At 39.5% G+C, this 17,760-nt stretch overlaps 1 protein-coding gene across 1 annotated transcript; it reads left to right on the top strand.

The window, feature by feature from the left end:
- The first annotated feature begins 3,833 nt into the window (after positions 1-3,833).
- Positions 3,834-16,741, top strand: LOC121876620 (alkaline phosphatase-like). Its single transcript, XM_042381895.1, has 11 exons — positions 3,834-3,943; positions 7,400-7,531; positions 11,056-11,276; positions 12,187-12,376; positions 12,610-12,788; positions 12,957-13,176; positions 13,697-13,830; positions 14,032-14,148; positions 14,299-14,380; positions 14,702-14,926; positions 15,090-16,741. The coding sequence occupies exons 2-11, from the start codon at positions 7,417-7,419 to the stop codon at positions 15,272-15,274; spliced, it is 1,668 nt and encodes a 555-aa protein (XP_042237829.1). The 5' UTR covers positions 3,834-3,943; positions 7,400-7,416; the 3' UTR covers positions 15,275-16,741.
- Positions 16,742-17,760: the final 1,019 nt, after the last annotated feature.

Consider the following 17,760-nt stretch of genomic DNA (forward strand, 5'->3'; position numbering starts at 1 on the left):
CACTACAGCCAAACTCGCATGTCCTTCATATATGTAAAGTGGTTAAAATTACTGCTTGAATGCACATCTCTCATTACACAAGCACGCAGGCAGCTTCATATCTCCAGTTCTTGCTTTATATGTCTCTATATAAAAAAAATACTACCTGTATTAAAAAGTATTAAAGAAAATTTTTAATATGTACTTTTAAACATTATATCAATACTTGCATTAGATAAATATTAACGTTCAAATTGAATAAACAGACAATAACGTTGATTTTGAATGCTTGTAGAATTTCATAGATGCCAACAACAGATTATAAGCGTCACAAAAAGAAGAAAACATTGGAGCCTCGGATATGTTTTCTGTATGGCGGTCGATCCTGTACAAGAAATAATAAACATCGACGAAAAGTATTAGAACCTATTATGGTGTTCAGTTATATACAAGCATTCTGCTGTAGTTGTACCCTTGGCCAGAGAAATAAGACTCGGGGCATAATAAAAGTACCCTTGGCCGTGGTGACTGAATGACCCTCACTAGCGGCTGACGAAGAAGCTTAATTGATAATACTGTACTTAGGACGTCCTCTGGTGGCTGTGTGGAGGAGTGTTGCTTTAGTCCTCTCTCTCTCTCTCTCTCTCTCTCTCTTCATCTCTCCTTTCCTCTCTCTCTTCCCCAGTTTCTTATTCCTTTCCTCCCTTCTTCCCTCTCCCCTCTCTCCCCTTCTCTCTCTCTCCCTCATCTGCTTACTTCTTCCATTCCTTCTTTCCTCTCCCTTTCTTCCTTCTTCGTTGTTTCTCTCCCTTCTACTTCGTCCTCCCCTTCTCGTACTTGTCCAACCCTTTCCACCAATCCTTTCTTTCCTTCTTTCCCTTTTTTCTTCTCCCTTTCTTTTCCTTCTTCATTTTTCCCTTCCGTCTTTCTTTCTCTCTGTCACTTTCACCAGTTTCCGTCCCGTCACTTTCTCTTTCCTACTTTCTTCCCTCCCTCCTGCCTCCCTACCTCACCTATTGAACCTCCTTCCTTCCCATATGCTACCGAGAGAGAGAGAGAGAGAGAGAGAGAGAGAGAGAGAGAGAGAGAGAGAGAGAGGAGTAAACAAACATAGCCACTTCCCCCGCATCACCTCTTCCTGGTATTTCTCGTTCACTTGTGGTCTGTCTGTCTGTCTGTCTGTCTGTCTGTCTGTCTGTCAGGTTATTTAGATCTTAAACCAGGTGAGGGGGAAGGAGGGAGGAGGGAGGGGGAAGAGGAAGGGATGTTGGATAAAAGAGAGGGAAGAATATGAGAGGAGAGAGAAGGGGGAAGAGAGACAGAGGATGGAAAAGGAAGCATAGAAAGGCGATAAATGGGAGAGTGGAACGGAAGAGGAGGGTTGGAGTGCATGGAGGGATGGAAGGTTGGGGAGGAGGCTTGTCTGGTAACCTTGAGCAAACGGGTAAGACTAATTCCACACGCACACACACACACACACACACACACACACACACACACGTAATGAAACCTTCAATAATGATCTAAAACAAAAGCGTTATATATTTTTGGTGTTGGTAATAACATAATTTTGATAATTGATAATTCTCTTACAATTCAGAGTCCTCCCTCGTCTTGGAACTACGCACTGCAGACAATCATCCCCCCCCCCCACACCTTGTAAAATGGCCTCTTGTCATGAAGGTTGCGGTATCATGCAAAAAAATAAAAATAAATAAACTAACCTAACTAAATGACTGTAGAAATATTCGAGAATTTATTTCGTTTTCTGTAGACTATTATTCAATTAACTCTTTATCTTTGTTGTTATTTTATTTATCTCGGGTTTTTAGTAAGGATGATAGTTAACGTTAGTGTATGTTAACCTTTTAGATGCGTTCACTCAACTCTATAATATACTGTACAGGATAATCTAACGCAATGGTTGAATCTTTTAAAAATTCATAACAGGTAATGTTAATCAGTTTATAGATGTCACATACAGGTAGTTGTGATTATGTTTGACTTAATTAATACAATACTACTACTACTGCTAATAATAATAACAATAATAATAACAATAACAATACTACTACTACTGCTAATAATAATAATAATAATAATAATAACAATAACAATACTAACAACAACAACAATAATAATAATAATAATAATAATAATAATAATAATAATAATAATAATAAAACTCAAGATATATTCAGTGACGTAATCTAACACCTGCCAGTCCTCAGTGAGTCTGCAGGTGAAGCCTCTAGTGCATGAACGCCCTCCACTACCTCTCTCTTACCGATAATACTCCAACTGTGTGGGCTAGATTCTCGATCGTTTGTGTACAGTACTCGTTGTGTACAGTACTCGTTGTGTACAGTACTCGGGAACGTCTGGATCTTATACAGTTTGGTTATTTTGGTGAGACATTTGAAACATGTCTCGCTATTAATCTGAACCCCGGAGTGTTTTAATTATATTCTGTAAGTAATAAATATTGCTTGTAATTATTGTATATATGTCGAGAATTAAAGAGGTGTAGTACTGTAGACGGTAAAATGCATTGAATTTAAAACTGTCTTGAAAAAAAAAACATCTAAATTCTATTTTTACAAGCATTAAGAACCTACAGTGTAAGTACAGTATAACGAAATAAAAAAAATGGGGTTCTTTAGGGTGAAGTTATACAAAGTTAACGTACAAGTTATCATCGACATTACGTTATGTCCTTTGAGGAATCTAAATGATAAATTATAAGCAGTGACGAAGGAATAAAAATTAATGATAAACTAACAAAATCTAAGTAGGTGAAGCTGTTCTTATCGTAGAAAGTGAAGAAATATAACGAAGTGGTCAACAATTTCGTAAAAAAACCCACAATAGTGTGCTTATGGGATATGTCTGTCTGTCTGTCTGTCCATGTAAATAATTTCCACGAGATTCAGTCCACCTGATCTTTCGTCACACCTGAGGGAACAAGTTACTTCAGTTTCGCAAAATAATATTCCTTTGTTTTTTATGACAGGTGAGCAGATTATAGGCTAGTGAGGGCAGTCTAGGATTATGAAGTCGGTGTTACGTTTTGGAGAATGTTCGGTAACAATTTCTCCGTCCACCGTTTGCTTTTTCATGCCGGGGTATTTTTTTTCAACATGGAAGATTTAATGATGATGATGATGTTTAAATATGTATTGTAGGTTTGTTGAAATAACTTAACGCCTTAAAGAAATAACAAGTTTGTATATATTTTTAATTTGGAGATTTTTTTTTGTCAATTAGCCGTACTGTAAAATCCAAATTCTTGAAGCATTGTGTTAGTGTTAAGGTGCGCGCACACACACGCACACACACCAGAGCATTACAAGGTCACACCCAACCAGATAAATACATACTTGGGACGAAACCTGAGGAAATGGTATAACGGCAGTCCGGATGTAGCGCTTGGAGGGGGTTAAGATAAACAATAAAACCACAGAAACATCAAATAACTGCTTAAGTGAACAGAACAGAAACATGATCAGTATTTCAGAATAAAAACCATAATTTTTTGCTGGCTGGATGTGAGTTTCGTAATGTCTAATCATGAACTGGTTTACCGCTCACCTCTACGTAAATCCCGCCAAGGATAATCGGGATAACGTGCCAAGAACGACTTATGCATGCGATGGTAATCCAGGACACTAAAACAGCAGAAGTGATATAAAAAAAAAAGCCTTTTAAGTTGTACATCTCAGGAGAATTACTCTTCTCTAAACGCTCTTGACCTTTAGCTTACTAGAGGTAAAAAAAAAATAATTGAATGTCCCAGCGTTTACTATTGGTAGCGCTGTAAAGTGTTGTGGTCTGGTCCAAGGGATCATGGGAATGGCCAACCCGGGGTCTTCCGTGGTGAGGGAGGTGATGACAGCGGGCGGGTGGGTGATGTTGGTCAGTCTACGCTCAGTGGTCGTATCGTACACACACACACACACTGAAGGTAAGGAGGAGAAATACCACGGATACCACGACTTACCACTATTTACCCAATAGTGATGGTAATAGTAATAGTACTCGAATTGATTTTGTTTTGTGGAGAAATAACTAAGTGGAGCGGTTCTTTCTCGGGCAGTTTTTCATAATAGTGTTGAGTTTTTATTTTCTGTTTGCCTCTCTGGTAATATGTAACTCAACCTAAGACAATATGTAAGACTGTAAGTGGTTCTACATATTAATCAGAGGTATGTGTGTTGGTTTCTGTGTGTTTTTGTTAAGTGGGAATTTTTTTTATATTTTTCTTATATTGGTTTATCTTCTGGAGTGAGTGAGTCAGTCAGTCAGTCAGTCAAACCTTCATGTACTGGTTCGATCCCTCGCTGACTTGAGTAAGATGTGAAAAGAGTGGTGTCCAGTAAGGCAGGGTCTCTCTCTCTCTCTCTCTCTCTCTCTCTCTCTCTCTCTCTCTCTCTCTCTCTCTCTGGTTCCTCCTCTTCCTTCACCTCTTCCTCTCCATCCCATCTCTCCTCCTGATATCCTCCTCTTCCTCTCTCCCTGCCATCATATCTTCCTCTCTCTACCACACTATACAAGAGAGAGAGAGAGAGAGAGACGTGTAGTACAGTCAGTCAGTCGCCCGTCAGCCTAGCAGTATTGATTACAGTAGACGAGTATTATGTAAACAGTTGAATATCTGCACTAACAAACTGAGATATCTTCGTCCACAACACATGTAAGTAACACCAAGACCTTGTAGTAAAACACATAAGTAACGTAAGTAACACCAAGACCTTGTAGTAGAACACATAAGTAACGTAAGTAACACCAAGACCTTGTAGTAGAACACACATATAAGTAAGTAACACCAAGACCTTGTAGTTGAACACATAAGTAACGTAACACCAAGACCTTGTAGTAGAACACACATAAGTAACGTAAGTAACACCAAGACCTTGTAGTAGAACACATAAGTAACGTAAGTAACACCAAGACCTTGTAGAACACACATAAGTAACGTAAGTATAAGTGTACGTTACTCTCAGTTAAAGTTTAAAGTTAGACTACCAGCACAGTTGGTCCACATTGATGAATCTTCTCTACGTCAACATTGTCCTCTGTTTAGTGCTCAGTAAATGTGTCTAGTTATAATCAAGAATAATTTTGATTCCATTTTGAAAAATATATTTTTTGTGTTAATAAATAAGTATCAGTCAGTCAAAATGTTCGTATTTACGTCCTCAGTTAAGCATTATAGGAGAGAGATTTAACGTACGGTACTAATGTTTGAGAATCCGAACCCATGACGTGGAAGAAATGAGGAAGGTGTTTGAACACATCTGCCCAATGCCGTCGCCATCATCTGGTTCTACTTACGAGCTTATTATAGATGCCGCCAGCGAGATGGAGAGTAAATTACCCATGATTACACGACAACGACGAGCAGGACGGGGTACTACGATACTACATTTGTTATGAATGCAGATAGCACAAATCTAACCCAACTAAGGGAAATTAATGTAAAATAGTTAGATTATGTTAGATTTAGTTAATACGTGTCAGGTGGTTTTGTGAATGGATTATGTGGTTATGTTCATAGTATATTTCTAACATAGTTCCCTCGTCTCGAAAGTTAGCAAAGAAAACGGATTTTTATTATTCTTTATGAGGGTAATAATATAGCACCGCTGGTTTAAAATAGTGAACATAAGGCGGCAGTAACCTTTTCAATGTCGGGGTCAGCTGTGGCGTCTCATTCAACGCTTGACGCAGGCCGGACCTTACCTAACTTATATTAAATCAATCTAACCTAACTAACCAACCTAACCCAGACAGACAGAGGTAGAGACAGACAGATAGACAGACAAAGTAAGAAATACACACTCATAAAAGACACTCATATACCAAACCAAGGCCGACTCTCTAGTCTAGACCAATACCTGAGTCATATGCAGGTAAGAGAGGATTAATTAAAGCTTGACGGGGCACACAGTCTCCTCATACGGTTACCACTGATAAGCCGTGGTGATGGAGAGGGTTACTGGGAACATTTCTTTACAGTGTGTGTGGGGGAGGGGGGGAGGTGTATTGGGGTGGTCTTTGTGTTGCTATGGTGATTTGTTATTAATATCTATTATCCTAAGTGTTGTGATGGTGTGTGTGTGTGAGAGAGAGACTTGTAGGAAGGAGGGGGGAGAAGAGGAAGGGAAGGAGAGAGAAGGAGGAAGGTAAGGGAAGGAGGGGTAAGAAGAACGGGGAAAGGGTGAAAGGAAGAAGGGAGGTAGGATGGGAAAGAGTGGGGAGGCAAAAGTGAGAGACGAGGGTGAGGGAAGAAGGAAAGGAGGAGGCGATAAAAGTCAGAGGAATGGGTAGAAAGGAAGGAGAGGGTGAAGAAGGGAGGGATGGGGGGCGAGGATACATAAGGGAGGGAGAGATGAAGGGCGAGGTTGTATAAGGGAGAGAAGGAAGGAAGGAGGGAGAGAGGGAGGGACCAGCTGTATGATTACGTGACTGAGATGTCATAAAAATCGTCAAAGGGAAAAGTGAGCAAAATATCATAGCCATTTAGTACTCTTTATAACCCCCCCACCCCCCACACACACACACATATTTTGGCAACATACAGACGTCAACCATCCTGTGTGTGTCTTTTGTGGTTCAAGGCACAGGGGTACTAAGTCTCTTTAGGTCTCCAGACACATTATAAATAGGTCTTCTTTACACACATACACGTTCTACAACTTGCATCATGCCAACTATGCCCCTCTGATAGGCACCTTATAAAGACTCAATCAATCGCCCAAACGTCTATTAAAGCTCATAAGTGGAATGGTAAATAATTAAATATGCGCAATAGATAAACAAACTTGAGTCTTTAGCATAGCCGTAAAGTGGGTATCCCTCGGACTGTGGTATGGGTTCAATCCTCAGTCCTGGACAGATGTGAGAAGGGTGTTATCCAGTGTGACCCTCCCAAACATGACAGGTTTTCTCGAGTACTAGTGTTTCCTCTTGTACTAACACTCGATAATGAGGGTCGTAACACATGACACCTTAACTGCTAGAAAAATAAATTACACATATCCTGAATAACGTAAAACTACTGTAAATACTAAACTAATATACTGTGCACCCTTTATCGCCCACTATAGCTCAGTGGTACATTATAACATCCACTCAATATTGTACTAGCACTTAATCTTCATCAGATTCGGTCACTTAACACCAGCTAGGTGATAAATTTAACCCATTGAATCTCGACCCATATCAGATCACTTTACGGGAGGCGGGAAACTCTTGATAACTGGTATACAAGTGTGTTTATGATGAAACTACTACTACTACTACCACTACTACTACTACCACTACTACTACTACTAATAATAATAATAACAGCAGTGATAATAATAGATAGATAGACTGATAGATATATTACTGACGTTTATTGTTCCTCCTCCGTCAGGTTGGTGCTGAGAGAAGATGAGGTTTGTAACTCTGCCCTCGCTGCTGCTGGTGGTGGTGGTGGTCCTCCTGCCAGGGGAAGCCCACGCCAAGACCCTCTACGCTAAGAAATACAAGACAGTTGTGAATGAAGGTAAGTACATACTATACACACTTGCTTAGTCACACACACACACATACACACCTCAGACTTACACACACACAGGCCATGACACCGGTAGAGAGAGAGTTTAGTTTAACAACATTATTGACAATATGAAGGTACAATTATGGCTCATCAGAGTAGTTCAGTCAGGTTTTGACAGTGAGGGCGTTGCTGTCACTGATATCTACCACGCTGGGCAGAGGTTCATACACAAGATACAATAAAATAAATTATATTCACTAGTGCCATAATTATAAACTGGGGGGTAATCACCGTGGGTAATAAATAAAGAACAAACTGCCAGAATAGCTTCAAGGACTCCTAATTCAGTGTAGTAGTTACTTAATTCATGATACAATAAGCCTGGTGGTCGGGGTTCATGATACAATATGCCAGGTGGCCTGAAGTCTTTGACAGTGTCTCATTCAATAATATAATGTTTAAGTGCATGCTTTAAAGGTTTATCACAAAGTTCACATACTGAGTGCTCCGGTATTGGCACAGCTTGCCAGATGTGTCTGTATCCTAGCCTAATTCTGGCCACGATTACATCACATTGTCTGGTTATGCCCTTGTGTTGGCCATACCGGTACCTCTTGTCACAAAATTTGTCATATTTACTAATGCTACAACTGTCAGGTCTCTGTGCATTACTCAGTTCTTATAGATCAGAGGTCATGACTTTAACCTGTGTGTTTTTAAGTACAGCATTGGATAGGCCAAGGTCGTGGTCAATTTTCTTTGTTGTTGTCTCATTGGCCAATCGATCAACTCGGTCGTTTCCTAATAAAAGAGAGAGTATCAACACGACACATATACGACAATTAACGTAGTATAATAATCTTCCGTATTCTGTAAAAGCTTTCTGAAAACGGGCCAGGCAGCGAGCCAATGGGACAGGTGACGAGGTAGTGGAAGGGGGGAGGAGATTGGGGGTATATGGGGTGAGATCTACTTATCTTTTACCAACTTATATCGGAGAAATGCTCTCTTATCTTGCCCCCGATATCAGCTCTCAAGGTATAGATGTGATAATTACGCCGATATTGGGTTGTCGAGTCACGTATTCGATAACATCTTTAGTAAGCAAGTATAAAGGTTTTATTGAGCTTGTATTTGTAGCTGTATACTTCTACCTTTATTTATAACTGTACCCGTTCTTGTATTTGTACTTGTAACGTTGTTTCTAAAAGAATAAGATAAAATATTTCACTACGAGATAGGATCCGAGAAGTTTGGATCACTGCCTTCCTAACAATTGTCGTAGTTTATGTGTGAGAAACTGACACAAACACGCAACAGAAATCACTTACCCTGATTTGCTTGACCCAGGAAGTTGAAGCCTGCAGTGTATTGTGTTACCAGTCGGCAGAATAGGATATAAGAAACGTAGAACGAAGGATTATGCGGCTGGCTAACTCAAGCACAAGGTTTGATTATTGTTTACCAAGGTGACTGACTCACCGCCTTGCAATACCTATCAATCCGGATTATCAAAGACTCACTTTTTTTCCTCCAATGGGTCTAATTACTATTATTCCACCAGTGTGACGTTATCCTACCTTATCCACTTCTTAGGAATTTGAGACATCTTCAAAGAGCTTCTCACAATATATAAGTAACCAAGAAAACCCTAGGGAAATGCGGGGGTTTAGTGATATAACTATACTATATGTTCTATGTGACGTCCTGGAGGCTAGTCGCTATCAGTTTATTTCACCTGATGATTAATCTTGCTAGGCTAGATTACGTTAGTTTAGGTTAATGTCAGGGTGGTTATTATTCATGTGAAATAAGCTGTTGGCTGTGGGAGTGGGAGTGAGATAGTGATGGTAAAGAGTGCCAGTGCTATGTTCGTCTGCCTCCCTCTCTCTCGTTGCATCACCTCGTCTAGTCACAGCTGAGCGACCCTCTTGCGTAAGTGTCAATAGAAAACGAGTGGCGGGAAGGTTCACTCACATAAAAAAAACCGGAAATGCTACATTAACCTGTTATTTACCCACTGAGAGAGCGATATCACGGCTCTTAAACGGGCTAGGCTTGGGTTAGAAAAGATGTATCGACGTGTGGAAATAACCTCTCACATGAACATCTTTTCTTTAATTAATTAAAGGGTAGACGTAATTTTGCGGAGTATACAGTACTAGAAAGTAACTCGATTATACTTTATTATTTTTGGGATGTATATACTGTACCTGTTTTGAATAAAGTGTAGCTGATAATAATAGAGGCTTACCTTTTAAACACGGCAGGCAGTTGTAATGTTGGTATTTCTTCATTCTTGGTACTGGTAGACCAAGCAGATTATATTTCAAGTTCTCCTCAAACGCACTGACCTCAAAATGCAAGCTGTATATTTCGGAATTATCAACATTTATGAAATGTTTCCTCCAGCACAAGTGAATCCATCTTCTTCTCAGTTCTGTATCCTTCAGAAAGCAATGGAAAGTTATATCATGCCTGTTTCTAATTTGTGATAAACACCCAAGAGTGAGTAAGTGCTTGGTAGGTTTATTGTTGTTTAATTTGTGGGTACAAGTGATCTCACCATCTCCGATCACGAGGCCGATTAGTAGCGAAGAGGATAAAATAAAATACATTAAAGTAAAACAATTGCTATGTCATAGAGCCACAATAAAAATGTAAATAAGTCCTCCAATGTACACGTTTCATTTTCTTTTATAGCAACAAGGAAAATAGCCGTAAACAGTTTAAATGTGGGACTTAAATGATTTATGAATTAGTTTAAAGGTGTTACCGTAGTATCAAAGAGATCCACTGAATATCACTTTCAATTAAATAGCTGAATTATTGATTGCAAAGATAAAATTCTCGAGAATCGGTTTGCTGGTAATAATAATAATATTCATGATATTATTATTATAAATATTATAATTATTAACTATGTATCGACTAATTATCATTTAGTTAATTCATGGCAGTTACTGTAGATTAAAAAAATAACCTGAGCTATATAAATTTTAAGAACAAAAAGTTCACATGATGGAACTTTTGTAATTTTTTTTGCAAAATAAATTTAACGTTACATATCATTAGCAAAAAATATATAAGAAATGGATATCACGATTATTAGGAACCCTAGTGCATTGGTTTGGTTAGGTTAGTTTATGTTATAATGTTAGGTTAGGTAGGTTAGGTTATATTAGGTTTGGTTAGATTAGATGAGGTTTGGTTAGGTTAGGCTAGGAGAACTTAGGTTTGGCCACAATAAATTAAGTTAGATTTAATTAGGTTTGGTTACATTAGATTAGGATAAGTAAAGATTTTGTAAGGTTGTGTTAGGTTCCACTCTTATTTCACTAGTGACGTATTTCTATTCCATTATATCCATTTTTAGGCAAAGAAAAACATTTATCATGTACCTGTATACACCTTAATTATATTCGTAAAACAACAGTACTAAATGTAGGTAGAATGTGAGACTATTCATTTATTATGACTTAAAATATACACAACTCATAACTGTATCCCATCTCTCTCTTTCTCCCCAGATCAATACTACTGGAACAACTTAGCTCAGGAAGAACTTAGCAGGACGATGAATGTTAAGCAAAATCTAGGAGTAGCTAAGAATGTCATTATGTTTCTGGGTGATGGGATGAGTGTGCCCACCATTACAGCTGCTAGGATCTACAAGGGCCAGAAAGAAAACCGGGGCGGAGAGGAAGGCAGCCTCACCTTCGAGACCTTCCCCCACGTAGGACTCTCAAAAGTAAGCCCCCCTCTCTCTCAACCTACGAGATCTTCCTTCCCTTCCCCTCCTTCAACCTACAAGACCCTCCCTCCCTCACACTTTCACGCCACGACAGCACAGATAACCACCACCTTTAATCATCAGACGTAGATGTTGCCTCATAAACAATTAAGATAACCCTCCTCCAGAGGTTATCTTAAGTGATTAGGACCCCCAAGACAACAGTCCAATCATCCACTCATTACGACATAACTAAAATCATCATCTACAGCTGATAATGAAAATATGCCTGCCACCTTTGACACAACCTCTTTTTTTTTTCTTTTAGGTGCTTCTCGTATCACCATTATCACCTTACAATAGTTTGTTACCTTATAAATTGTTTTCTGTGATAGCAGGGGCAGGAGGGGGATACCATGATAACACTTGAAGAAGGAGACTCCTAGCTGGTTACCATGTTCTTACTAAAGCAGTTTTGTTGATGTCAGTGAAAACAAGGTTGTGAGTGTTACACCGTGTACCTGTGTTATCTTAGCAGCAGTGTGTGTGTGTTTATGTGTGTGTGTTATTATTGGTACTGTATATATATATATGCTTGTGGAGAGGTTCTAATACCTGTAGAAGGGTAGGTGGACTGGGCTCTTGAATTCATTTCTTGGAAGGTTTTCATAATTCCTCCACAAACTTAGTTTTCTAAGTAACTATAGACTATAATAATAATAATAATAAAAAAATCATAATGAGTCGATGTGTCAATTTTCTTCCTTACCGATAAAATTATATATACTGTACAGTGAATTCCCGCAGCCAGACATTAACTCGTTTGCTTGTTGTCTCCCCTCTCAGGCATACAATGTTAGCATAAAGAAGTTATATCGTTCCATATCAGGCAATAACAAATTCTCCTTCTTCCTGTTTCCCCTGCCAGACGTACAATGTAAATAAGCAAGTGTCAGACAGTGCCAGCACCGCCACAGCTTATCTTACAGGTGTCAAAACCAACTACAAGACGATCGGTGTGGACGGGACAGCCAGGTATAAGGATTGTTCCAGCGTTAACGAAAAGAACAAGGTCTCCTCCATCGTCAAGTGGTCCCAGGATGCTGGCAAGAGAACTGGTAATGATGGAAGAAAGCGAGAGAGAGATAACAAATCTTTCCTCACCTGTATGGAAGATAGGCATGGAGATAAAGATGGATAAATATAAAAACAAATAAAACTAAATTACCTGTACTAAACAGAGACTAATAACTCTGGGTGGTACTTGACATTAGGTAACCTTAGACCCCAGGTGACCTACAACTCCAAATGTTTAATAACCTTTGATTCCTTGATGGTCTTTGACTCCCAGGTGTGGTTACGTCGACCAGGGTGACACACGCGACTCCGGCTGGCACCTACGCTCACGTCGCTGACCGTGACTGGGAGTGTGATGGAGCAATCCCCAAGGAAGCGATAAAATTGTGTGGCAATAAAGTGAAGGATATCGCAAGACAGCTGGTGGAAGACGAGCCTGGACATTCCCTGAATGTGAGTGAGGGAGGGAGAAGGAAAGGTTGTTTTGTACTACAACAATAAGAGTCAGGGAGGAGGCTAGTGATACATAAAAGTGAGTAAAGGATGGGGTTATTCATTGTATGAAGTAGATCTGTTTATTTTTGACAAAGAGAGAGAGAATTACTCCTGCCATCCCTACAGGTGGTGATGGGTGGTGGGTACCAGAACCTGGATGCCTTTGCCGTGGGCACCCCAGATGATCCTTTAGACACCCAGTGGGCCAACTGCACCAGGACTGACAAACGCAACCTGGTTCAGACCTGGATGAATAAAAAGAAAAGTGATGGTGTGACTTGGGCCTTCGCCAGAAACAAAACAGCCATGCTCGAAGTAGACACCACAAATGTCGAGTTCTTCATGGGTAAGCACCTTATACATGTACCCCTACTTACCCACCCTAGCAAATCACTGTAGATACTGTATATGGCAAACTGTATTATCAAAGAAAACATTTTGAGAAAATTATAGACACAATTGCTCAATTTCTTCCAATTCTATTTGTTTGGAATAATTTTATTTTAGATGGGTGCATGAAAAAAATAGAACCATTGAATCACGTCATTCCTTCTCTGAAATTTTAGGAAAGTATTCAAATTCATGCATGTTTTCCATCTCTTTCTTCCCCTTTTTTACCCTCTCACTTTTCACCCCTCCCTCATCCTTTCACTCGAGTTATCATCCTCCCATACTTCACTGTCACAGACCCTCTCAACCTCCTTCCCTCACTCTTTCTCTTCCTCTCACCTTTCCATTCTACTTTTCTCCCTCCCACATCCCAACCTGCTCTCTATCTTTTAGTGGTGGACCGTAACACCATAGGCATATAGAAATAATACTGTAATGAAGGAGTCAGCTTCTCTCTTACTGTGTCTTTTCCTCAGGACTGTTCGCCAACGGTCACCTTCCATATGAGTTCGAGAAAATTCAGAAGAAACTTGATGTTCCCACCCTGGCCGAGATGACCGAGACAGCGATCAACATCCTTAAGCAGGAACCCAAGGGCTTCTTCCTCCTGGTAAGTCATTTTTTTTGTGAGTTGGTGAGATGGTTGTGTGATGAAATGGTGGTGTAGTGAAGTGATTAGGTTGCAGTCAAGTTGTGGTGAAGTGGTGATGAGGGTTGTAGTAATGTAGTGCTGATGTGGTCAAGTGGTAAGACCATACACTGTGAACCCAACTTATATCTGTTCAATAACGTTTACTACTACTCTTGCCAGGTGGAAGGTGGACGCATTGACCACGCCCATCATGACACAGTAGCCCACCGTGCCTTGGACGAGACTGTGGCTATGGATCGTGCTGTCGAAATGGCCCTCAAATTGACCAGTCAAGAGGTACGTTATAGTCTACAGAGAGAGAGAGAGAGAGAGAGAGAGAGAGAGAGAGAGAGAGCGAGAGAAAGAGAGAGAGAGAGAGCGAGAGAAAGAGAGAGAAAGAGAGAGAGAGAATTTTTGTGATGATATGATGACCCCTTTTTCTTCCAGGATACCCTAATCATTGTGACTGCTGACCACGCCCACACTATGTCTATCAGCGGCTACCCAGAACGAGGCCAAGAGATCATAGGTATGTTTTCACACCTGCAACAGACTCTGTCCTACACCAATTCTATATTTTCCACATCTGTCCTACACCCTTCAAACCTGTATCAATCTTCAAATCAGAACTAATCCTGTATTGCACTTGACCACTACACCTGTACCTGACTCTTCACCTGTACCAGGCCTCTGCAACACATGTATCACTACATCCTCCATACCTGTTTTACTCTACACCTCCAAACATGTACTATATGTCTATCAAGTCTTCCATTTTATTTCATTAAAAAAAAAAAAAACATGCATATACACACCATGAATTCTAAACAGGTGTATGTCGTGTCTTCAGGTCTGGCAGCTCTGGATAACGTTGGCCTGCCTTACACTACCCTAATGTATGCCAACGGCCCTGGCTACAACTACTCGGTGGGGTCAGGAAAGAACAACAATAACCAGGTTGTACGGCCCAATGTGACGAGGGAGATGGTCGAGAAGTGGGACTATACCCAGTTGGCGGCCGTCCCCATGAACTCTGAGACGCACGGTGGCGACGACGTACCCATTTATGCTCTGGGTCAGTAGCTTCCCTTATCACTGTGTAGTTGTGAGGTGTCTTCATGGGCAAGTTTAGTTTGACAAATTTACTTTCAGTTACACATGACTATGTTTATATGTTAGAAGCTCACATGTTTTTCAGACACCAGAAGATTAACCAAGATGTTTTAAAACTTTTTCAGGTCCAATGGCACATCTTTTCCACACCCTTCACGAGCAGAATTACATTGCCCACGTCATGGCCTACGCATCCTGTGTAGGTTCCAACAGACACCACTGCACCCCTAGCAGTAGCAGTGCTACACAGACTGCTTCACTCATCACCATCCTCCTCCCCTTCTTATTTACACAGTGGCTCCACTACTGAACCCTACAGCAAAGAACCTTTACTTCAATAGATCCCATAAAGCTAATAGGGATCAGTTAAACTATTTGTCCACACCAAACTTTGGGACATCTTACCGTATGTGCATATAGTGATGCATTTTACCACTATTATTAATGTAGCCTTATCATCTTCACAAAGAATTTTATAATGTTCATCACCTGATGCCTCATTAAGAATAACACCAGTAACAAATGGCTTGTTAATTCATGACGAGTTCATTTCCTAAATATGACAGGTGGTACTGTATTTAGATGTTGTTAAAAACACCTCATAGATGGTGAAAATATCACCACAGTGATATTCTGTATACACCAGGACAAGTAATTACAATTACAGCACAATGATGTTATTACCATCTCACACCTGAAGCCACCTTCCTTTTATGGTGAAATGCAGGAAGGACAATTCAAGTTGTAAAATGGCTTATATCACACACACACACACACTAGAATCTGAAATAAACTCTTCTTTTGATCCTTATGTAACACATGGATTGTTTTCTGTGTACTGTACACTAATTACATCTAGAATACTGTGAGGCTACTGTTGGTGCACCTGTGTCATTATCAGTAATTATGTTAGGTGTTCTTGAGCATTCCTGGAGACAGGTAATGTTTGGAAATATATACAGTATATATAATCACATGTAAAGTTCTGACCACTATATAAGTGACATGTTATCTGTTGATGCAATGAATTTATAGTGGCTGTTAACCGTAACATTACCATGAAAACTTAAGACGAGTGATACTTTAGCACAATCCTATTAAAGTTGAATATAACTCTCATATACAGTACTGTAGTTGAAATATTTTACCAGCAAGAGTAATATATCAAATCCCAATTGAAATTACACCAACATTCTTCATGTAACAAAATTCATTATGCACCTATCTATTATTAATGTATTACCAGATTAATTTGACATCAACAGTAGTTGCAATCATTACTTTATAGATTCCAGGGGATAGATTACTGGAGGAAACTTGTGCTCACTAAAGTTCTGGGCACTTACCTTGACTAGTGATTCTGAGTGACAAGACTACAGTGACAGTTTGTTTCAACAAGTCTAGATGGGTGACCTCACTCACTGACGCAGACCAAGTATCCACTATCACTGACCGTACGTGAAGGATAAATTCATGCATTAACGACACTCATCTGTAAAGCTTCAAATAATTTTAGAAATACAGAGGAATTGGTTTAAAGATTTATCATCTTTCAAGCTGTAAAATGTGTACATAATTTCACCCAAACTCATCATGCCATGCATACGTATTATTGTATTTTCACAATCTTGCATATTTATTCATAATCATGGTACGTATTTTAATTTTTTCTTAAGTACTGTATGTAATTGTGGTGTAAATTTATTACCCTCTATAACATTAAGACTGATGTATATTCTCTTTGTGCTTGACATGGGAATAAAATCCATCAAAATTAGCAGCTTTTTCATTATCCCCCATAATGCTGTACAGTAGTGTGTGTGACATTATACAGCACAGTACTGGCAGTTCTCTCCTGTTCCATTAATCATACCTCATTTCTTTACAAAGTGGTCACCACATCACTGGGGGTGGGGAACTCATGCATTGTATGGCGTCTACTTTTATCTAGTCTGTTCAAAGTTACTTTAAGATTTTAGTATCGTTTTTGCTTCCACTGCTTCAATACCCAAGCTATTTCAGAGGTGAAGTAGTTACTGTACTGCACTTCCTTTAATCTGATCACAGAATGACATCTTGGGTATATGTAACTAGTTTATGTTTTCCATCTTGTTCAGGATTTTAAATGTCTGTAAATTATACCTCGTTAAGCTCAAAGCCATTACCGGTAGCTTGTCTGTTTATTGGAAATGTCTGATTTCAGGAATGATTCTAGTCACTCAACACTGCACTTTTCCGTTTGTCATTTCTTTGTTGGTGTTATCTCCATGCTTATATATAAGAGTCCAGGAAGGGATGTTCGAGCGATTGTTGAGCCATGTGATTACGGAACTTTCATTTTTACATTGAAAGATACGAGTTCCGATTCTTAAAGCTTGATTGCCTTTCTTCCCCGCCACTCATACTTGTTGTGTTGTTTCTAGACTCGGCAGTGAAGATGTCAAGGTCCTTTTCCTTAGTTATAGGTATCTGGACTGGTCATTCACATATTTTGAAGAAGGTTCCATAATGCATATACTGTACTGTACAATACAGTATACAGGAGACAGTTTTTTTCTTTCAAGGGAGGAGCCACTGTTCCAGTACTGATTTAACTTTTATTTTCTGAACTGTAAAGTCAGGTACCCATTCACAGCTGGGTGGAATGAGGGTGGTCTTGATGCATTAGTAAGGTATACCTTTTGTCACAACTGATACCAACACAACAGCAAAGAGCATTTTGAATTACGACTCGTGAATTCGTTGTCATACAAGAATTACATGAAGAATATAGAATGGTTCCAGGAGATAAATGTT

This window comes from Homarus americanus, unplaced genomic scaffold (genome assembly GCF_018991925.1).
Source record: "Homarus americanus isolate GMGI-L3 unplaced genomic scaffold, GMGI_Hamer_2.0 scaffold28, whole genome shotgun sequence".
Taxonomy (NCBI): domain Eukaryota; kingdom Metazoa; phylum Arthropoda; class Malacostraca; order Decapoda; family Nephropidae; genus Homarus; species Homarus americanus.

What these genes read in the sequence shown, in the direction of transcription:
- LOC121876620 (XM_042381895.1), top strand. Translation starts at nt 7,417, where the DNA reads ATGAGGTTTGTAACTCTGCCCTCGCTGCTGCTGGTGGTGGTGGTGGTC. An exon ending in ACGAGGCCAAGAGATCATAG is followed by an intron (nt 14,381 to 14,701) that starts GTATGTTTTCAC and finishes TCGTGTCTTCAG; the next exon opens with GTCTGGCAGCTCTGGATAAC. An exon ending in CGTACCCATTTATGCTCTGG is followed by an intron (nt 14,927 to 15,089) that starts GTCAGTAGCTTC and finishes AAACTTTTTCAG; the next exon opens with GTCCAATGGCACATCTTTTC.